The sequence below is a fragment of the Staurois parvus genome, unplaced genomic scaffold (assembly GCF_062004578.1).
Source record: "Staurois parvus isolate SC_StPar_1 unplaced genomic scaffold, SC_StPar_1.0 ptg001787l, whole genome shotgun sequence".
Classification (NCBI taxonomy): domain Eukaryota; kingdom Metazoa; phylum Chordata; class Amphibia; order Anura; family Ranidae; genus Staurois; species Staurois parvus.
The window spans coordinates 368,635-391,828 of NW_028319583.1; the positions used below are offsets into that span (position 1 = coordinate 368,635).

At 43.0% G+C, this 23,194-nt stretch overlaps 1 protein-coding gene and 1 pseudogene across 3 annotated transcripts in view; both read left to right on the forward strand.

Annotated features, from left to right (window-relative positions):
* SHISA6 (shisa family member 6) overlaps positions 1 to 23,194 on the forward strand; it is a 357,053-nt gene that overhangs the window by 137,527 nt on the left and 196,332 nt on the right. For 2 of the 3 annotated variants that reach the window (XM_089663848.1, XM_089663849.1), the window contains exon 4: positions 13,672 to 13,767. In XM_089663848.1, coding sequence (XP_089519974.1) covers positions 13,672 to 13,767 — 96 coding nt within the window. Of the gene's footprint in view, positions 1 to 7,775; positions 7,839 to 12,601; positions 12,605 to 13,671; positions 13,768 to 23,194 lie in introns of all 3 variants that reach the window. The other variant, XM_089663850.1, reaches the window with a different exon arrangement.
* Positions 1,810 to 1,925, forward strand: LOC149434272 (U2 spliceosomal RNA; annotated as a pseudogene).

Sequence of the window (23,194 nt, forward strand, 5' to 3'; positions counted from 1 at the left end):
GCAACATGATGACTTCCTATCCAACCAGAAGTTTGGGGGTAGAATGGTGGCCAAATTATATTGTTTGACCGCAATTGAGAAAAATGAAAGGCTGGTGTGCTGAAATTGCAATGCTTTCAGCTGGTGAGAGTTTTCATATACAGATCTGAATATTGTTTTTAGTGGTTTGCCCATTTTGATGACAATTCTGAGCAGGGTGGATAAAAATCAATGATTTAAAAAAAAAATAAAGAAAAATCAGATTTTTTTAATTTAAATTGGATTTTTTTAATTTAAATTGGATTTTTTTAATTTAAATTGGATTTTTTTTATTTAAATCGGATTATTTTTATTTAAATTGGATTTTTTTAATTTAAATCGTATTTTTTTTATTTAAATCGTATTTTTTTTTATTTAAATCGTATTTTTTTTTATTTAAATCAAATTATTTTTATTTAAATCGGATTATTTTTATTTTAATCAGATTTTTTTTAAATAAAATGCTTTTTGAGGAAAATATATTACCATCCAAAGGTTATTCCATCATGAAATAAAGATTAGTTTTTTTAATTATGTAGAATAAGGCTGTATATGTTTCATTTTTTTGGTAAATAAATTCCATGAATCCATTCACAATGTCATGCTCTTCCAGAGGTTTCTGTAAGATTATTGGGCAGTTTCTCTGCCTACAAGATATTATCACAGATTCTTGGTTTACTTTTGCAGTTCTCAAAACTGAATTTGACTCAGCGGAGATCACATGCCGCCTCTTCACAGCAAAAATGTTATAACATGAACAGAGTTAAGGAAAAGACCTTCATCCTAACTTCTACAGACCTATGAATACAGAATCAACCCCTTCAGTGCTAAGGTGCAAGAAGTTCAGTGAATAGAATAGAAACAATATTTTTCTGATTGTTTGAAGTGGAATAGATCTGCACAAGAAGAAAGTGAAACTAAGTGTGAGGAGGGAGGGGCTGACAGTCTAAGTTTCTTCAAATATATATATTTTGTTTAGCCAAATTAGTTACCAAACATGGATGTTTAAGCAAATCACAGATGCTGGAATGTTATCGTTTCAGATGAATAAATCTATTTAAATTGTTATTATTAAGGTAATGATTATTTTTCTCCTTCCTAAGTACAACAGAAAAGTTGTCCAAATATGAAGGATTAACCTATTAAACTGGGGATAAAAAACGAATATGAAAAGTTGTTCTAAAAATCTTCATCTACTTGTATACTAAAGTTATACCAGCAAGAATTAGTCTTTATGTAGAAAACTAGGATTTATATCAAGCCTTACTGACTAGTGATTTAAATCGTGATTTATTTTTTATTCCACAAAGTTTATTGAGAAAAAACTCAAAGCAAACAAATTGTACAAGGAAATACAATGTGCCAAAGAGAAACGCGGTGAAAAACAAATCGCAGATGACAAACGATAAGAAATACTCAGGTGAACAAAATGAGAAAGCCATCTCATGTCTCCTGTAACAATAATGAAGTTCAACTAGGAGAAAGAACACGTGTTCACAGCAAAAAGAAAGGCAAACACTAATCATAACCACTAAACCGCGTACAAAATTCCACCAAACGGGCAGGGTCATTTGTTTGCCCCCCCATATATCTTTTATCATAGAGTAGGGGGGAAGGGGATAGGGCTAAAGGTTCTGGGCTTCTGGTGAAGGGAAGGGGTTGCAAAGGTATAGAGAGCTCGGTGCTATCCATGAGGAGGAACAAAGGTACCACTCAGAGGTAGCCAACGTGTAGGGAAATAACTCCATGGATTGGGAAAGGCACATGTGCAGGTGTAGTATGGGTGTGGGATTCGCTTCTCGGCCTTTTGGCTAAGATCAAGTATAGTATCTGTTCTTATCAGTGTCCAGTGGGGGTGCTCCCGGCCATTCTAGCTTTGCGGGGATGGTTGTTGTATAGTACCCTCACTGGTATGATGGGGGTCCGGAAGGCTAGTACCGGGGAGACAGAAAGTGTGGTGCCCACGAGTAGAAGCTGTGGCCCGTGAGTAATTCCCCCGAGAAGACCGGAAGGACCCAGTACCTCCTGATTTGGATGAATCTACCTTGTCTGGCCAGGGGTCGGGAAGGCTGAAAGTCCACAAACCAGTGCCCCCTGAGTAGACGCCCTCAGGGGTGCCACTAGTAACACCTGGGTGTGGGACCCCACAGTGTGAAGATGGCACAAGGTCACTGTTTTTCACTCTTTTTGCACAAGCGCCCTTAGGACCAGGCCTTTTGGCTAGGACCAGGGCAATTTTTGCTACAGGCCTCAGGGCCTGGTCTGTGCACAATTTGGCACGGTCCACTTTTTTTATTATTTATTTATTTAATTTATTCACTCCCACGTATTGTCACTTTTTCTTTACTTATGTGTGTGTTTTTCTCACAGGATGGAGGGTGTGGGTCCTCGGGCCTGCCCTGAAGTCTAGGGGGAGAATGTGTGGCCTTTTGGTTCCTTCCTCCCCTGTCCCTAGGGGGTTTTCTCCCCCTAGGGACAGAGAGCCCCCTGACCAAGTACTGGGTGTCCGGCTTCGGCTGGACACAAGGAACGGTGGTCCACCAGGCCTTTTGGCCAGGAGGACCAAATGGGAACCTTGTCCCTGTCAGGAGCTTGGTGCCCCGGGGGATCAGGGTAGCGGTCCAGCCCCTTTAGGGGTAGGACAAAAGCACAGCCCTAAGTGCACTTTTTCGTGTGGTGTTTTGCACTTACACTTTTTTTGTGAACACTTACGGGTTTTTTCGTTATAGTTGCACGTTTGCGGACTTAAAAAAAATGGGTGTGGGATTAGGTTGCCTATGGGCAGGGGAATAAGCGTATATGTAGGAGGAAAAAGGAAAAATGAAGTAGAGAAGATGTGGAAAAAAGGAAAGACAGAAATGGTGAGTACAGGGCACAATGAGGAAGGAGTCGGGAGGGGATAAGGAATGGTGAGGAGCTGGAGAGCCAAAGAGAGGGAAGGAAAGGAGTGTAGAAGAAAAGGGAGATGAAATAAAAAAAAAAAAAAAAGCGGGGGGGGTGAGGGTCAGCGGGGGAGGAAACTAAGGGGGGGCGGTGTGGATAGACATGATATGTGGGTGGAAGCTCCAAGGACAGAGCTGGTGTGCTCACCCCCAAGGGGGCAGACACATGAATCAGACAATCGGGCGCCAGGGGAAAGGAGTGTCTCACTCTCCGATCGGTGAAGGGGATATAGTAGTAAAGTGTGATTTAAATCGTGATTTAAATCAGTTTGATTTAAATCAAATCCACCCTGATTCTGAGTGTCTATAAAACCTCCATTTCATCTCTGTGTGTTCCCCAAAACAATCTTCCACTTTTCATGCTGTCATCCACATCTACCTGTAATCCCCGGCTTCACTCTGAGCATAAAATATATTCTGACTTCAGATAATCAGCTTCTCATCTGCACACCAGCTGACATTTCAGATCAGGCTGAAGAGGAGAAGCAGAATGGCAGGCTACCTGCGGGTAAAGTCATGATGTACTTTATGGCTTCAGTTTTAGATCTGGAAACGTAAGCGATTATGTAAATGTATGCACACTACTAAGAGAATGACCCACTTCCTGGGAGGTTTATAGAGGAGCACACGCTGTTATCTAGGTCTGATTTACATCCCGTGTTTCTCACCGTTTGTGGTTTTGAGTCTTATTATTTAGTACACAGACATGTTCATGAGTAGAGTTGTATGTTGTGGGCTGTCGGACTTGTAAATTCTATTTTTTGCAGCTATGTCGCAGAGTGAACGGTGTATCTCAGCAGTATTGAGAGGTATGCTAATACAACAATGCAGCAACAAATACAGAGAACAATTTCCCAGAATAAGTGCCTTTAAAAAATACCGGGTTGCCTTAATGCATTTCTGAAGAGACTGCATAGATCTGAATGGGTTCTAAATAACTTCAATGTACAAACATGAAATTTACACCAAAAAAATCTACAGTCCAAATAAATCTCATTTGTCATTTTGTCATCACTAGATATCCAATTTTGTGTGGTATAAAGTATTATAGAGGCTGCTCTATACAATATATATTATATTATATTGTATAGAGCAGCCTTTCTCAACCTTTTTCCTCCAGAGAAGCCCCTAAATTTTCAGGTCAGGAAGAACCTGCTTAAGCCAAATAATTTGTGGTCAATAGGAAGAATGTCCCTTACATTGGTATTCATTCGAAATAATGCTCCTTAGAATGGGGTGGTCAGTGGGAAGAATGCTCCTTAGAATGGGGTGGTCAGTGGGAAGAATGCTCCTTACATTGGTGATCAGTGGGAAGAATGTCCCTTACATTGGTGGTCAGTGGGATGAATGCTCCTTACATTGGTGATCAGTGGGAAGAATGTCCCTTACATTGGTGGTCAGTGGGATGAATGCTCCTTACATTGGTGGTCAGTGGGAAGAATGCCCCTTACATTGGTGATCAGTGGGAAGAATGTCCCTTACATTGGGGGTCAGTGGGAAGAATGTCCCTTACATTGGTGATCAGTGGGAAGAATGTCCCTTACATTGGGGGTCAGTGGGAAGAATGTCCCTTACATTGGTGGTCAGTGGGAAGAATGTCCCTTACATTGGTGATCAGTGGGAAGAATGTCCCTTACATTGGGGGTCAGTGGGAAGAATGTCCCTTACATTGGTGGTCAGTGGGAAGAATGTCCCTTACATTGGTGATCAGTGGGAAGAATGTCCCTTACATTGGTGATCAGTGGGAAGAATGTCCCTTACATTGGGGGTCAGTGGGAAGAATGTCCCTTACATTGGTGGTCAGTGGGAAGAATGCTCCTTACATTGGTGGTCAGTGGGATGAATGCTCTTTACATTGGTGATCAGTGGGAAGAATGTCCCTTACATTGGTGATCAGTGGGAAGAAAGTCCCTTACATTGGTGGTCAGTGGGAAGAATGTCCCTTACTTTGGTGGTTAGTGGGAAGAATGCTCCTTTCATTGGTGTGGTCAGTGGGACTAATGCTTACATCAGTGTAGTCAGTAAGAAGAATGTCCCTTACATTGGTGTTCATTTGGAATAATGCTCCTTACAATGGGGTGGTCAGTGGGACTAATGCTCCTTACATCGGTGTAGTCAGTGGGAAGAATGCTCCTTACATTGGTGTGGTCAGTGGGAAGAATTCTCCTTTCATTGGTGTGGTCAGTGGGAAGAATGCGCCTTACATTGGTGTGGTCAGTGGGACTAATGCGCCTTACATTGGTGTGGTCAGTGGGAAGAACGTCCCTTACATTGGTGTTCACTCGGAATAATGCTCCTTACATTGGGGGTCAGTGGGAAGAATGTCCCTTACATTGGTGATCAGTGGGAAGAATGCTCCTTACATTGGTGATCAGTGGGAAGAATGTCCCTTACATTGGTGATCAGTGGGAAGAATGCTCCTTACATTGGAGGTCAGTGGGAAGAATGTCCCTTACATTGGGGATCAGTGGGAAGAATGCTCCTTACATTGGTGTTTATTCCGAATAATGCTCCTTACACTGGGGTGGTCAGGGGGAAGAATGCTCCTTACATTGGTGTGGTCAGTGGGAAGAATGTCCCTTACATTGGTGATCAGTGGGAAGAATGTCCCTTACATTGGTGATCAGTGGGAAGAATGTCCCTTACATTGGTGGTCAGTGGGAAGAATGTCCCTTACATTGGTGTGGTCAGTGGGAAGAATGTCCCTTACATTGGTGTTCATTCCGAATAATGCACCTTACAATGGGGTGGTCAGAGGGAAGAATGCTCCTCACATTGTTGGTCAGTGGGAACAATGTCCCTAACATTTTCTGGTCAGTGAGAAGAATTATTATTATTATACAGGATTTATAATGCGCCAACAGTTTGCTCAGCACTTTACAATATAATTCTCCTTACATTGGTTGTCAGTGGGAAGAATCTTTTTACATTGGTTGTTGGTGGAAAGAATGCCCCTACATTGGTGTTGGGTGAGAGGGAAAGGATGTTCAGGGTCTTGAAAATTGCCACTCTTGATGTAGGGTTCACTAAATGTTTATTGAAAGGGTAAAAGATGAACATCAATTAATACATTGTGGGGGGGGGGGGTGGACTCCCCCTTCTTTAGGTCTGTTGATGTGCATTTATGGGTGGGGGCACCAGGCACTCCTTCACTCTTACCCAAGTCTTCTCATTGAAACGACCACAAAATTGTACCAGAAAGTCAGCAGCCCAAGGAAGTCCACCACCACCATCCATTGTTGGGTTCAACCCACTGGAAGAAATGTTTTCCTCACTGCCCATATAGCCACCTATCCATGATTAGATACTGATCCAGTTAATTCAACCTGGCCTCCAGCCTCATCCTTACATTGGGGGTCAGTGGGAAGAATGCGTTTTGCAATGGTGGTCAGTGGGAAGAATGTCCCTTACATTGTTGGTCAGTGGGAAGAATGCTGCCTACATTGGTGGTCAGTGGAAAAAAATGCTTCTTACATTGGTTGTCGGTGAAAAAAATGCCTCTTACACTGGTGTTGGGTGAGAGGGAAAGGACGTCCAGTGTCTTTAAAAAAAATGCTATTTTTGGTGTATGGTTCGCAAAACATTTATTGAAAGGGTATAACATGAAAATCATTCAATGTGTTTTGGGGGGAGTAGACCCCTTCTTCAAGTCTGTTAATGTGTATTTATGGGTGAGGGCACCAGGCTCTCCTTCACTCTTACCCAAGTTTTTTCACTGAAACGAAAGGCAGCAGCCTGAGCCCCCAAGGTGGTCCATTAACACGATCCATTGTTAGGCTCAACCCACAGGAAGAAATTTCTTCCATATAGGGACCTACCCATGATTAAATACCGAGCCAGTTAATTCAGTCTGGTCTCCAACCCTAACCTTACATTGGTTTTCAGTGGGAAGAATGTGCCTTATATTAGTAGTCAGCAGGAAGAATGTCCCTTACATTGGTGGTCAGTAGGAAAAATGTCCCTTACATTGGTGGCCTGTGAGAAGATTGTCCCTTTACATTGGTGGTCAGTAGGAAGAATATTCCTTACATTGGTGGTTGGAATGCCATCCTCACAGGCATCTAAGATCAATAATGCATTGCTGCTAACTCTGCTAAGTGCCATTGGCTCCAGAACTATGCAGGCACCAATAAATCTGAGGTCAATCAGCCACAAGTGAAAGAACTTTTAGCAACCTCTGGGGGAACCCTAGTTGAGAATGGCTAGTATAGATTATTTTGCCTTCTGGTTGCTTACATTAGTTTTATACCTATCAAATTAGTAGGTTGTATTAACGTAGGTTGTTGCAAGGTAAGCATCCAGTGTGGAAATATGAGGTCATTGGGTGTGATCATTGTCCCAGTCACAAAATGTCCCTCATATTCACGATAAAATGTTGACAAGGTTTTATTGCATAATACTTTGAGAATAAATTTAGAGTTTGTATTTTTATTAGTATTCAATATTGGCAATGTGCACAACTTGAAAAAAGTACAAAATGTTCATTTTGGGTGGATGCTGGCGGAATTGTTCTTTAAAACTTCTTTGCAGTAAGCTTCTGAGTTTCCAATTCCACCCCTTCCCTTGGTCCATCTAGATCTCTAAAGAAACCAGCAGAATCCTTGAATGTCTGAGGACCAAGCTAGGTGGATGTAAAAGAATTACATGGCAAGGAGATAGTTCAACCCGTCAGCTTCTAACCAAAAATTCTGCATTGATTTTGGTAAAATAAGCCCTATAAGTAGAGCTTCTGCTGGAAAGTCATAGAACATGTAGACTATATTGCTTTCAAATCAGCTGATGCCCAGTCCCGGGCCTTGGTTTCTTCTCTTGCAGCCTCACGCCGTTTCTCAGATGTCCCCACGAACGTGGAGCCACACGGCCACGTGAACACGATAGGTACCAACATCCTAAGCGTGCTTTAAGTGTGCCGCCGAGCTCTCTCTGTGCTTCTCAGTTATGTGACGGTTCAATGTGAACTTCCTGTTGAACGCCAGTTTGGCCGTTTTGTCTTGTATAGGTCAAGGGGCCCTTCGTGGCTCTGCAGCTCTCATGCTCTGTTTTTTTTTATGGCTTGCAGTTTTTCAAAAAAGGCACTAAAATGTTCTATATTTTGTTGTTCCCACGGTGACCACCATGTGGAAAGAAGTGATTGTCTGCTGTGTGTGTGTTGCTGGTTGCACAAAAGTGTTGTGTGTGCATAAGTAAACATATCTGTGGCATTTGTAGTTTGTATGTGGCGATTTATCTTTGTCTTGTTCTGAACCCAATAAAATTGGAATTCTTTGCTATGGGCAGTGCAGTTCACAAAAGGTTGGTGTACAGTAACCCATAGCAATGAATCTCTCAGCCATTATCAAGAACCTGATTGGTTGACACAGACTACAAAGACCTAGCAAGCCTAGCCTCTCCCTCCCCTAGCACTACAAATCCCAGCATAGCAGAGCCTGAACATCATGGGGACATGAGAGCTCCAAGTCCTGTTCTTCTACAACATGTGCTGCAGTTAAAAGGGTCTTCCTTTAAAGGTTGCGGCTCCCGTCACTGGGCATCCGCTTGGCTCCGAATCGGTTTCCATCTATTCCTCTCTGTAGGAGGTTTCCATTAGCACACAATAAAAACACTTCTGTATCCGAGGCCTTTTATACATTCTATAAAAATACGACCAGCTTTACACACAGGTTCAATTGGTTTCCATGACAATTTGTTAACATGGTATTATTCCTCCGCGCCACATGTCTCTTACAGCGAGCTCTAATTCTAGGTGGAGCCCCCTCCCCCCACCCCAGCCTTGTCTCAGAAAATCTTTGACTTTCTTTTTCTTTCTTTTCCTTCTAATTCATCTCCCTTTATTTTCATCTTTCCTCTCACTTTACTTTCATTATTTCCTGTTTTCAATCTCTTTGCCTTTATTTTTATCTTTTTCTTCATCTTTCATTTTTACCTTCCTCTTTCCTTTTTTTTCCCCTTATCTTTCCCTTTCACTTTCCATAACTATTTCACTTTCCCTTTCATTTTTATTTCCCTTTTTCTCTTTAACTTTCTCTCTCCCCCTTTCCCTTTCATTTTTATTTCCCTTTTTCTCTTTAACTTTCTCTCTCCCCCTTTCCCTCTCTCCCCCTTTCCCTCTCTCCCCCTTTCCCTCTCTCCCCCTTTCCCTCTCTCCCCCTATCCCCCCCCTTTCCCCCCTTCCCCTCTCTCCCCCTTCCCCTCTCTCCCCCTTTCCCTCTCTCCCCCTTTCCCCCCTTTCCCTCTCTCCCCCTTTCCCTCTCTCCCTCCCTCCCCTTTCCCTCTCTCCCTCCCTCCCCTTTCCCTCTCCCCCCCTTTCCCTCTCTCTCCCCCTTTTCCCCCCTTTCCCTCTCTCTCTCCCCCTTTCCCTCTCTCTCCCCCCTTTCCCTCTCTCTCCCCCCTTTCCCTCTCTCCCCCCCTTTCCCTCTCTCCCCCCCTTTCCCTCTCCCCCCCCCTTTCCCTCTCTCCCCCCCCCCTTTCCCTCTCTCCCCCCCCCCTTTCCCCCCTTTCCCCCTCTCCCCCTTTCCCCCTCTCCCCCTTGCCCCCTCTCCCCCTTTCCCCCTCTCCCCCTTGCCCCCTCTCCCCCTTTCCCCCTCTCCCCCTTGCCCCCTCTCCCCCTTTCCCCACCTAATTCTTTTTCCATTCTCTTTCCCTTTTGTTTTCTGTTTCACTTTCTTTTCCCTTTACCATACCTTCCATTTTCCTTTCTTTATTTCCATTTTTCTTGCTCATTCTCTTCATCCTTGCCTTCTTTACCTTTCCATTTGCCGTTCCTTTTTCCACTGCCTTTTTATTTTTCCTTTTTCTTTTCTTTTTTTTTTCCCTGTCTTTCTCATTCTCTTTTCTATACCACTTTTCTCTTTCTTTGTATTTCTCTTTCTTTTTTCCTTTCCCTATTCTGTGTCCCATAGTCTCTTCACCTTTCTCTTTCCCTGTCTCTGTTCCTTTCCTTTTCTCTTTCTTTTTTTTTTTCCCTTTTCTGTATCGCTGTCTCTTTTCCATTTCTTTTCCCATTCCCTTTCTTTTCCCTATCCATTCTCTCTCTCTCTCTCTCTCCCCCTCTCCCTCTCTCTCCCATTCCTTTTCTTTTTATCTTTACCTTTCCTTTTTGTCTTTTCTATTTCTTTCCCTTTTCTATTTTCTTTTTATATTTTTATTTCCTTTTATCTTTCCCTTTCTCTTTCCTGTTCGCCTTTCCTTTCTATTTTCTTTCTGTTGTCTTTTACTTTTTCCTCCTGTCCTTTTTTTTTTTTTTTTTTTTTTTTCAATTTCACTTTCTTTCTTTTTCCCTTTCTTTTCTTTTCACTTTTCCTTCCTTTTTTTCTATTCCCTTTCTCTTTCTTCCTTTTCCCATTCCTTTTTCTTTTAATTTTTTTATTTTACTTTTTTTTATTTTCCTTTCTCCTTCACTTTTTTATTTTCCCTTTCTCGTTTTTTTTCTCATTTTTTTACTCATTATCTTTCCCTTTTCTCTCTCCTTTTCCATTTCCCTTCCTCTTGCAATGTATCTTTTATTTTCCCTTCCCCCTTTCTGTAATAATTTTCTCTTTTTTTTTATCCTTCCCTTTATCTTTTCCATGCTTATTTCCTTTCCCTTTCTCTTTTTTTGTATCCCTTTTCTCTTGATCTTTCCCTGTTTTTCTTTCCCTTTCTCTTTTTTTGTATCCCTTTTCTCTTGATCTCTCCCTGTTTTTTCTTTCCCTTTCTCTTTTTCGTATCTCTTTTCTCTTGATCTCTCCCTGTTTATTTTCTTTCCGTTTTCTCTTTTTTTTGTAATCCTTTTCTCTTGATCTCTCCCTGTTTTTCTTTCCCTTTCTCTTTTTTTTGTAATCCTTTTCTCTTGATCTCTCCCTGTTTTTTCTTTCCCTTTCTCTTTTTTGTATCCCTTTTCTCTTGATCTCTCCCTGTTTTTCTTTCCCTTCCGATTTTCTGTTCCTTTTTCTTTCTCCCTTCCGATTTTCTCTTGTCCGTTTCCTATTGCTATGCCTCTATCGGTGGGTCTATCAGAGGGTGCTCTCCGATATTCTTGGCAGGTAAATTACAAATGCCACTCTGTGCCTTTTACTTGCAATGAGCAAACCTGTATGTTTGGTGTGATTGTATGCTTTATCAGTCCGTGTGATAATATGCTTTAATTGATCTTTACTGTTCTTGCTTGTTTAAGCAGAATATTTCTGTATGTACTGTACAATGCCATGAAGTTTGTTTGCTTATACATGTTTGTTCTTTGGTGTGTGATGCTGCAACTAACATGTATTAACTTGTATTTACCCCTAGCTATATACGGTGTGTTGAAATGACAAAGTACAGTAAATACACCTCTGTACTACAGCCCTTGGGAAACAGAAACAGTCCTGACCCAGAGTAGTTAACCTACAGCAGAAGTATGAATCACTGCGCCACCTTCTGGACAGCCAGAGTACTACAGAAGCTGCAATTCTCACATAGATTTTCATAAAATGCTCCTGACTCCTCCCATACAAACCAGAAGATCCAGTAGCTGCAGTAAAACACTTTATTAGGAAATTGATACTAGGTGCGTCTGTTTACATTTTAAGAAACAAAAAAAAAAAAAGATTTGAAACAAAATTGTATTCTTTTACAAATGGAAATCAAAGTTCTTGTCTCTTTCATGCTCCTCCCCCAAATTAAAGAAAGTTGTTTATACATCCCTCTGTGTGATTCCTTTCCTCCTATTTAGAGGGAATATGTTGCACAGCTAAATACCTGTCTTAGATGCCAAAGATGGAAGCAGCCTTTTTTTAATAACCGGGACGTATACTACTTCCAAGGCATTGGTGAGAGTGACCTTGAATCTAGATCGGGGTCTCCAAACTTTCTAAACAAAGGGCTCTTTTAGTATCTCTGTTTCTCAGACTTTAGAGGGGTCCAGACAATGGCCATTGGGAGCAGAAATTGTCCTGGTGTCACAGGGAGAAAACACTGCATCTTTGACATTAGGAGGAATACTGCACCATCATTGGTGTCAGTGGGAGAAATAGAGCTCCATTGTTGGTGTCAGTGGGAGGAATAGTGCCCCATTGTTGGTATCAGTGGGAGAAATAGCCCCCACATTGTTGGTATCAGTGGGAGCAATAGCTGCCCATTGTTGGTATCAGTGAGAAGAATAGTGCTCCATTGTTGGTGTCAGTGGGAGGAATAGTGCCCCATTGTTGGTGTCAGTGGAAGGAATAGTGCCCCATCGTTGGTGTCAGTGGGAGGAATAGTGCCCCATTGTTGGTATCAGTGGGAGAAATAGCTCCCCATTGTTGGTATCAGTGGGAGCAATAGCTCCCCATTGTTGGTATCAGTGAGAAGAATAGTGCCCCATTGTTGGTGTCAGTGGGAGGAATAGTGCCCCATCATTGGTGTCAGTGAGAGAAATAGTGCCCCATTGTTGATGTCTATAACAGGAATTATGCCCTATTGTTGGTGTCAGTGGGATTAATAGTGTCCTGCATAAGTGGGAGGAAAAGTGCCCTAAGGGCCGGATAAAAGCAAGCAAAAGGCCGCAGTTTGGAGGCCACTGATATAGACTGTTAACTGGATGTCAGGGAATAACTCTTTTTTTTCTACTGCCCTGCATGTCCATCCAATGACTTACCACATCATAAGGAACAATCTATCAACTCCACCATGGAAACAGAGTCCAGCTGGTGTCAAATTAGCTGTAGCCAAAGTGTACAAACCATTTAATTCAATCTTAATGATCTTTAGGAAAACCTGATATGAATTCACTTAATTGAACTGCCCTTGTTGACATGTTTTAGAACTACCTGTGTAGGGGCTTTAATCCTCAACCCTGTCTCGCTACAACGTAAAAGGTGAAGTATGGATGAGGGAGCTTGCAGATGTTGAAGATCCTGAAAGTTTCCCTACTTTTGTTGTGACAGTGGAATATTTCATGGGATCATGGCCCTAAAAGCCACACTATATGGCCAAATGTTTACTGGCAGTCGACCATCAAACCTATATGAGCTTGTTAGGCATCCCATTCCAAAATAATGAACATTAATATGGTGTTTCCCTCCTCCCAGCCTACACTCTTCCGGGAAGGTTTATTTACTGGATTTGGAAGGGTGTCTATGTAAATTTGTATCCATTCAGCCAAAAAAGAAGTTTGTGAGGTCCTGTGATGATGTTGAAGTTCTCACTTCCAATAAGCCTTCCAATGAATGTAGTTTAGTAGAGTTGAGCTCAGGGCTCTGTGCAGGCCACTTGAGGTCCTCCACACCAAACAGGTCAAATTATGTCTGTCTGTTTGGTGCTGGCTTTGTATAGAGGAACACAGTCATGGAGAAACAGAGAAACACACAAGGTTGGAAGCTCATTATTGTCCAAAATGTCTTTGTACTCTGTGGTATTAACAATGCCCTTCATTGGAATGTCATTTGGAGGGGGTCCACATACCTTTGGCCATATAGTGTATATCAAATGGATAGTAACAATCTCACTAATGACATGAGCTTCTCCAGAAATAGTCCAGAAGGTATATTCTGGTCTCCAAGCTAGGATGGGACATCAGATGAGCAAACCAATCTTGGAAAGTCGAAAGTGCAGTTAATTAGCTGTAGCATTATGGCGCAAATAAGTCAGTTTAAAACAAGTCACCAATGGCAGATGCCAATTTTCTGCCCTCACCATTTCCCTTGAAATCTTGGAGGGTTCGAGTTTTGAGTCCAGTTTCATGAAATGTGTCTGACTGATTGTTTTCTCCTGGCAGGACACTATGGAAAAGACATCTACCGAAGTGGAGGGCCTGACCTACATAATTTCATCTCCTCCGGCTTTGTGACCCTGGGCCGAGGACATCTTAAGGGTACAGTAAAAAAATTTTACCTTCTGTTTTTGTACACATGGCTGTTTCTGTGCCTCATAGTACCAAACCCCACCGTCCCATCAGTTTCTAATGTTGTATCGCTTCCTCCTTAACTGTTCAGTCTAGACAGGTCCTCACCTCCCGGTTGGCGTTCTATGTGTGTTGCATCTGTTGGGCTCTCTAATAAATCTAAAGGGACTCTCAGCTTTTGCCATACTTAGCATAAGTTTTAATATAACGGTTTTTGTGAAATCATATCTTGTTTTTTTTTTTTTCTTCTTCTTCATTGTGACGATGATAGGGGTTTCGTAAGAGCAAGTAGTGAAATAGTATTGTCACATTTTATTGTTCACTGATCGGGTTTCAGCCAGATTTAAGACTTTAGTGGACTCCCCAATGGATCACGAGAGACATATTGACCTAAATTATAGATTAAAGTTAGAGTAATTAACATGGAAGGGAGGGGGCAGCTGAATCAATATTCATAAAACTGCAGCCTTCCAATTGGCTAGGGACTGATGACATCATCTCTGAGATAAGACAGCTTGGTGATGTCAGGAAGGTCCTTCTGGGTTAAAAGTCCAAATGTTGGTTGAATTCATAAAATGGAGATGTCCAGGGGTGTTAGCAAGAGTTTCTTAATGTAGAAATATCAGATGTAATTTTGATTAAGGTCCAAGGGTTTGGTGACCTTAGCAGGAACATATCTTAGTTTGAAGGTCCAGTGAAGTATTTAGGTCCAGAACTTCTCACAACCAACCAGAGGTCATCTGTTACGCAACAACATCTTCAATGTCCTGCATAGATCCAAGGTCATGTCTAGGATGCTGATCTTGATATAAAAGTGTAGGGTGAACTGAGTGTGTTAACCTCAGAGGACAGACATCTTGGAGATCTGATATATTTAAAGGGTAACTGCACTTATTACGAGTTTACCATAATCTGGTTAAACATTTAGGTCATATGGGCAACCATATCCAAATGCCAGATGGAGTATAAGGCCTCATGCACACTGGGAGTTTTAAAAATTCCGGTAGTGTTAGCTGTGTAAAGTCGTGTTAGAAACGTTTTTAAATTAGCTTTTAGCCACATTTTTCCACGTTAGCATTTTTTTTGCGTTTTTTACAGAAAAAAATAAACAAAAATTGGCTCAAAAGATGCTAAACAATGCTGGTTTACCACGTTTTACCGCACTTACCAGCGTTAGCATTTTTACAGTAAAAAACTCCTCTAGAAAACCGCTAGTTCTGGGGCTTTTCCAGCCAAAAAACGCCTTTTAAAGCCTACGTATGCATGGAAACATAGGATAACATACTGGGGAGTTTAATGGCTGTAGAAAAAAAATGCCAAACGCCAAAAACAGCTGCTGTAAAAAAGTCTAGTGTGCATGAGGCCTTAATGACCATTTAGCAGATGCAGACTAATGTTGTCCTGAGCTCTTAGTACCTAGGTATTGGCTCTATTCTCTGGGCCCCTTCTGAGCAATTGGGAGGCAGTGCCTGGGACACGTCCCATAACCTTTGCAGTGAGTCCGTTTAAGAAGAATTTGTCTCTTCATCCAAAAGACTAGGCGGCTACTAAGGTGATGTTTGTGTGGAGTAATTTGACCTCGTCGATGGCAGTGGTTCTTCACGTTTGTCTAGCCAAATATGGTTTTCTTCTTTGGTTCTCAGGCCAAAGGTCCAGATGGCACAGGCCAGAAAAAGACTGTGTGGTTTCATAAGAGCCCTCTGAGACCATTTATACTGGATGGGGGCAGATGGGTGCATGGATCCGTCTGCTGCTGATTTGGATGCTTCTCATTACTCATTGAAGGGCTCCACCTTGTAGCGTGAATGGACCCTTAATATTATAAAGATACGGGTGACTTTGATATACGGGAAGCCATGTTTGCATGCCGTGCTTCCTGCTTAGTAGGCTCCCACAGTGATTGTCCTTTACAGCTCCTCTGCACAGATCTTGCAGTTGCAATCAGATCAATTTGGGTTTCTTCTGGTGTTTCTGCTCTGTATATCGTAAGTATCGGTTCACACTACTGCTACCTGGAAGTCGTGCGACTTTGCCATGCGACTTGACTACTACTTTGAAGTGACTTTGAAACAACTCTGTAGCAATTCTGAAGCAACTTTGAGGCAGCTTTCAGGGAATGCCTGGGTAATCTTCCTGTAATGTTGGATCCAAATCCCATCCATATAGACGAGGATCCGACTTGGAGGTGACTTCTAATAAAGACTATGGGCACAAGTCAGATAGAAGTCGCCTTGAAGTAGTACAGGAACCTTTTCTAAAATTGGAGCAACTTCAGTAGGCAGCTCTCATTGACTAACCTGGGATTTCACATGTCATGTGACTTGAGGTCTCACAAATCGAATCCCATGTCTTGGCAGTGTGAACCGAGCCTAAGGGTCACCAAAACTGAAAAAATTAAAGGATGTAACAAAGTGAGGAGTTGTAAAATGGGAAAAGAGGGGTAATAAAAGGAACTCCAACCAGTTTAAAGAGTTAGTGTGACATAGAGGTTTGATTGTCCTCCCTGGATCTTTGGAGAACAAACTGAGAAACCCCACTTGGCTCCGGCCTGGAGAGCCATAAAGATCCAACAAAAATTTCTTCTTCTGAAAACAATTGAAGTAGATTAATACAGCAAATAATTGTTGGGGGGGTAAACATTTTTGAGGAAGAACTCTACTCATGAAGAGTATGTATGCCGAAAACTGTTTGCTTCTAGTTTTGGATAGTAGAGCGTGGAACTTTGTCTGTGCTATGGAGATTCATCATTCTCACCAGGACAGAAAGTGGTGGGAGTTCCAAAAAGTTACAGGGGTCTCCAGAGTAGGGGAGAGGAGGGGGTGATACTTCCAATAGGGACTCCTAGTGTGGTGACAACTGTCTGCAAAGGAAATTCCTCTCACTTGGGAAGACCTTCTTTTTTTTTTTTTTTTTTTTTTTACTTCCATCTCCAGGACAAGTGAAGAAACATTTCCATTTCCATGGTTCATGGACTTAACTATTATTAATAGATACTCTATCGAAACAAAAAAAGATGAATTCCAGGTATGGCAAGTTTTATAGCTTTGACCAATGTATGTATGTATGTTTCATATCTGTGGGATCCCTCTAGAACAGGGTTTCTTAACCAGGGTTCCTTTTGAACCCTGGGGTTCCTCCAGAGGTTGCTAGAGGTTCTTTGAGCATTCTTCCCACGAGCCATCACACTAATGTATCATGAGGTGTAGATCTAGTCATTTTTAGCAGGGGTTCCCTGAGACCAGACTACTACAGTAATTTTCAGCTTCCAAGGGGATCCCATAGGTATAGCATGTATATACTGTAGCTACATTTGTCCAAGCTGGTCCAAGGTAACTAATGTAACAATACATGGAATTCAGCTTTAAAGCGTTACTAAAGCCTGGACCCTGCATTCATGATATCCGGTCTCCCCGGACCCCGCATTCACTATATCTCGTCTCCCCGGACCCTGCAGTCACTATATCCGCTCTCCCCGGACCCTGCATTCACTATATCTGCTCTCCCCAGACCCAGCATTCACTATATCCGCTCTCCCCGGACCCCGCATTCACTATATCTGGTCTCCCTGGATCCTGCATTCACTATATCCAGTCTCCCCGGACCCTGCATTCACTATATCCGCTCTCCCCGGACCCTGCATTCACTATATCCGCTCTCCCCGGACCCTGCATTCACTATATCCGCTCTTTCCGGACCCTGCATTCACTATATCCGCTCTTTCCGGACCCTGCATTCACTATATCTGGTCTCCCTGGACCCTGCATTCACTATATCCGCTCTCCCCGGACCCTGCATTCACTATATCCGGTCAGCCCGGACCCCGCATTCACTATATCCGGTCTCCCGGACCCCGCATTCACTATATCCGGTCTCCCCGGACCCTGCATTCACTATATTCGGTCTCCCCGGACCCCGCATTCACTATATCCGGTCTCCCCGGACCCCGCATTCACTATATCCGGTCTCCCCGGACCCCGCATTCACTATATCCGGTCTCCCCGGACCCCGCATTCACTATATGCGGTCTCCCCGGACCCTGCATTCACTATATCCGCTCTCCCCGGACCCCGCATTCACTATATCCGGTCTCCCCGGACCCTGCATTCACTATATCCGGTCTCCCCGGACCCTGCATTCACTATATCTGGTCTCCCCGGACCCTGCATTCACTATATCTGGTCTTTCACAGTACACAGGACATGGAAATGCAATTATTTTAGCAGTCTTGTGACGTCTATCAGTGTCCAGCAGAGCACTGGTTAATCTTGTAGGTGTTTTAATTCTCCTCTGACTGTCCTATGAGGCTGCATAACCCCTGACCCTCTGTCTTGACAGTGTTGATTGGCCCTGTGCTGATCACATGCACTCTCCCAAAGAAAAAAAAAAAACTCTCTAGCCATACACACTAAACTAAACATGTGCAGAGTGCCTCCAAGAGCTCTGTACTATCAGCAGATGGATTGGGGACAGTAGCAGAAGGGGAGGATCAGAGAAGACCGGATCAAACAACCTTTTTTACACAACGCAGGGATTAACCCCTTAGATTCCACAGTGAGTATAACAAGCATGCTTTACTGCGCATACAGACTGATTGTACTGTTGTGGGTTTAGTAAAACGTTAAGCTCTCTAATGTGCCCCAAGCACAGAAATGATCCTCATTCCGTCATTGAGTATATGGAATAAAATGGCACTGAATTCCATTTCTGAGGTGTCTTTAGTCCTCTTTGCGCCCGCTCTGCCCTCCCGTGTCAGATTACCGTGGACAGCTTCCATACTGTTCATGCCGGTTTTGTCTCAGAGGGCTCCTGGGATCTGCTACTTCATAAATATTAACGGAATCGCCATCAGCGGGGACAATCTGCGCTCCTCTCCGGGTAGAACATTCCAATCTCTGAGAACAGTCAACAGCCTATGGAAGGAGTAGGAAGCAGAATTATATTAAGGTGGAGAAGGAGCTTTGTACCCTGGTGTGCGTTTATGGCCGGCATTCATTTATTTATTTCAGGTACTTATATAGCGCCGTCAGTTTACGCCGCGCTTTACATATATATTGTACATTCACGTCAGTCCCTAACCCTCAAGGAGCGTACAATCTAAGGTCCCTAACCCTCAAGGGGTGTACAATCTAAGGTCCCTAACCCTCAAGGGGCGTACAATCTAAGGTCCCTAACCCTCAAGGGGTGTACAATCTAAGGTCCCTAACCCTCAAGGAGCGTACAATCTAAGGTCCCTATCCCTCAAGGGGCGTACAATCTAAGGTCCCTAACCCTCAAGGGTACAATCTAAGGTCCCTAACCCTCAAGGGGCGTACAATCTAAGGTCCCTAACCCTCAAGGGGCGTACAATCTAAGGTCCCTAACCCTCAAGGGGCGTACAATCTAAGGTCCCTAACCCTCAAGGGGCGTACAATCTAAGGTCCCTGACCCTCAAGGGGCGTACAATCTAAGGACCCTAACCCTCAAGGGGCGTACAATCTAAGGTCCCTAACTCACATTCATACATACACATACTAGGGACAATTTAGACAGGAGCCAATTCACCTACCAGCATGTCTTTGGAGTGTGGGAGGAAACCGGAGTACCCGGAGGAAACCCACGCAGCCACAGGGAGAACGTGCAAACTCCAGGCAGGTGGTATTATGGTTGGGATTCGCACCAACGACCCTAGTACTGCCAGGTGGAAGTGCTAAACATTTAGCCACTGTGCTGCCCAATACACATACTGGAGCTGTGAGAGTAACAGGAATAGGCTGTGCCATCTTTTTCAGGACGAACTTAAAGAGGTATTGGGCAGCACAGTGGCTAAATGGTTAGCACTTCCGCATTGAAAGTGTGATCTCTGTAACTTACAGTTGTGATGAGATAGCGATAACTCCAATCTTAGTTGGATAACACAGGCAGTGACTCAATCGGATGACACCTTGTAGATCTTGTGAAGTTTATTCCATAAACTGAGAGAATCTTACAACAATGAACATTTGATAGGTCAAAAGATCATAATGTGATCTGCTTCATGCCATGAGACTAGAGCTGCAATGCATTACTGGGAAAAGGGGTGGGGCTATCTATACAGCATGAACTAAACCAGAGGAAAGGGAGGAGCAGTGACAAAATACAGAGAACACTTAAAGGCATATGACAGTCATGTGAAACATGACAAAAGCATTTTGCGGCAGACTTTGTCCCCACCAGAGAGGATTTTCCCTAATGGAAGAAACAAAGAATTCCAAGCGCACATGGCTCACTGTTGATCCCATTGAAAGATGGTCCCTCTTCTTGTAGCACTAACCCCCTTAGGAGTTGTTGAAGATTTGGGTCCTCATATATATATATATATATATATACAGTGGGGATCGAAAGTTTGGGCACCCCAGCTAAAAATTTGTATTAATGTGCATAAAGAAGCCAAGGAAAGATGGAAAAATCTCCAAAAGGCATCAAATTACAGATTAGACATTCTTATAATATGTCAACAAAAGTTAGATTTTATTTCCATCATTTACACTTTCAAAATAACAGAAAACAAAAACATGGCGTCTGCAAAAGTTTGGGCACCCTGCAGAGTTAATATCTTGTACTGCCCCCTTTGGCAAGTATCACAGCTTGTAAACGCTTTTTGTAGCCAGCCAAGAGTCTTTCAATTCTTGTTTGAGGTATCTTTGCCCATTCTTCCTTACAAAAGTCTTCCAGTTCTTTGAGATTTCTGGGCTGTCTGTCACGCACGGCTCTTTTAAGGTCTATCCATAGATTTCCAATTATGTTGAGGTCAGGAGATTGTGAAGGCCATGGCAAAACCTTCAGTTTACGCCTCTTGATGTAATCCCCCGTGGATTTCGAGGTGTGTTTAGGATCATTATCCATTTGTAGAAGCCATCCTCTCTTTAACTTCAGCTTTTTCACAGATGGCATCAAGTTACCATCCAAAATTTGCTGAAATTTTATTGAATCCATTTTTCCTTCTACTCGTGAGATGTTCTCTGTGCCACTGGCTGCAACACAACCCCAAAGCATGATTGATCCAATCCCATGCTTAACAGTTGGACAGAGGTTCTTTTCATTAAATTCTGCGCCCCTTCTTCTCCAAACGTACCTTTGCTCATTCCAGCCAAAAAGTTCAATTTTAACCTCATCGGTCCACAGAACTTGTTTCCAAAATGCATCAGGCTTGTCTATATGTTCATTTGCAAAGTTCAAACGATGATTTTTGTGGTGAGGACGTAGAAGAGGTTTTCTTCTGATGACTCTTCCATGAAGACCATATTTGTACAAGTATCTCTTTATAGTGGAATAGTGTACCACAACTCCAGTGTCTGCCAGATCTTTCTGGAGGGATCGTGCAGTCAAACGTGGGTTTTGAATTGTTTTTCTCACAATCCTGCGAGCTGTTCTGTCTGATATTTTTCTTGGACTTCCAGATCTTGCTTTAACTTCCACTGTTCCTGATGACTGCCATTTCTTAATTACATTCCGAACAGAGGATATTGACATCTGAAAACGCTTTGCTATCTTCTTATAGACTTCTCCAGCTTTGTGAGCGTCAACTATTTTCAGTTTCAGTTTTCTAGAGAACTGCTTAGAAGAACCCATGGTGCTGATTGTTGGGGCAAGGTCAGATGAGTCTGGGCATTTAAAACCTTTGAGCTTGACATCACCTGGTCTTCCCAGACGATGATTGAGAACAATCCATGACACTGGCAGGTCTCAGCTTTGCCAAGGGGGCAGTGCATGCTATAAATTCTGCAGGGTGCCCAAACTTTTGCAGACGCCATTTTTTTGTTTTCTGTTATTTTGAAAGTGTAAATGATGGAAATAAAATCTAACTTTTGTTGACATATTATAAGAATGTCTAATCTGTAATTCGATGCCTTTTGGAGATTTCTCCATCTTTCCTTGGCTTCTTTATGCACATTAATACAAATTTTTAGCTGGGGTGCCCAAACTTTCGATCCCCACTGTATATGTATATATGTATGTATATATATATATATATATATATATATATATATATATATATATATATATATATATATATATATATATTTATATATATATATATATATATATATATATATATATGTGTGTGTGTGTGTATGTGTGTATATATATATATATATATATATATATATATATATATATATACACACAGCCAGGCAACACGCATTTTCCCAGAATTGGATTCAAGAGACCGTAAACAGTCCTTGAGCTTTGGTTTTGAGGTTTTATTAGGGGGGTTGAACTTGGATGGGGTAAGGGGTGTATGGGATGCCCAAGGGAACTGCAAACTGAGGACAACTTCCTGGTGATGATGTACAAGTCTTTACACAGCAAAACTCTTCTGGAAGAGCTCTCCGGCCTCTCCTGGTGTACCACCCCAGATCCCAGATAAATCTTCTTCTTTACCCAGCTGTCTGGAGGAATCCCTGGGCAAGGTGATCCAGTGGATGCTACTTGAAATGAAACAGTCCCGGGTGTACAGCTAGTCAAGTTTCCCACCAGAGTTCTCCTTAGCCAGGGTGTAGGACTACTCAGTCCCTTTCCTGTGAGCTGGTAGGTTGGTGGTTGCCTTCAGGCCTTCTGCTGGGCTGGCTCTTTTACTGTCTCCACAGGTAGTCCTCCCTGTGGGCACTGGGGAGGCTGAGTGATCCTCCTGTCCAGATCCCAGCCTGTAGGTGGGCCTCTTTCCACTGGGCCCCCTCCCAGGTTCCTGCATTTTTTCCTATCTCACATCTTCCACCCGAACTCTCCAGCTGCTGAGCAGGATCAGTCATACTTAAGGGCTGTCCTGACCCCATAACAAGACTCCCGCCGGAGGATTGGTCAGGATTCCCTAAGTATACAGATCAGCCCTTCCTCACCCCCACCCACTGCTTCTAGAACCTTCTCCAAGATTCTAGAGCAGAGGGAGGTATTAAGGAACTGATCTGCGGAACCTCTCAGCCATGACCCAAATTTGACCCCGCTGACTATTCCCAGGCTGCTGCTCAGCCTAACTGACAGCAACTAGACCCCCCTGGCTATCTAGAGAGGGTGCTACATTCTGTTCTGGTGACCACTTTAAAATTTGACATTCCCATCCAGTCTCTGTCCTGGTGACAACAGGAAGTGAGCTCAACACATTTCCTGGCTTGAGGATGTATATCATCATCTAACTCTTCCCTCTCCAGCCTGTCGGTCCCTGGCCTTCCCCCTTCATTCATTGGGTTTCATTTTTTTTTTTTTTTGTTATGGAAGATCAGTATCACATGAGGGTGGTGGGCTCATTCAGTCCCTTTCCTGTGAGCTGGTAGGTTGGTGGTTGCCTTCAGGCCTTCTGCTGGGCTGGCTCTTTTCCTGGCTCTGCAGGTAGTCCTCCCTCTGGGCACTGATGAGGCTGAGTGATCCTCCTGTCCAGATCCCA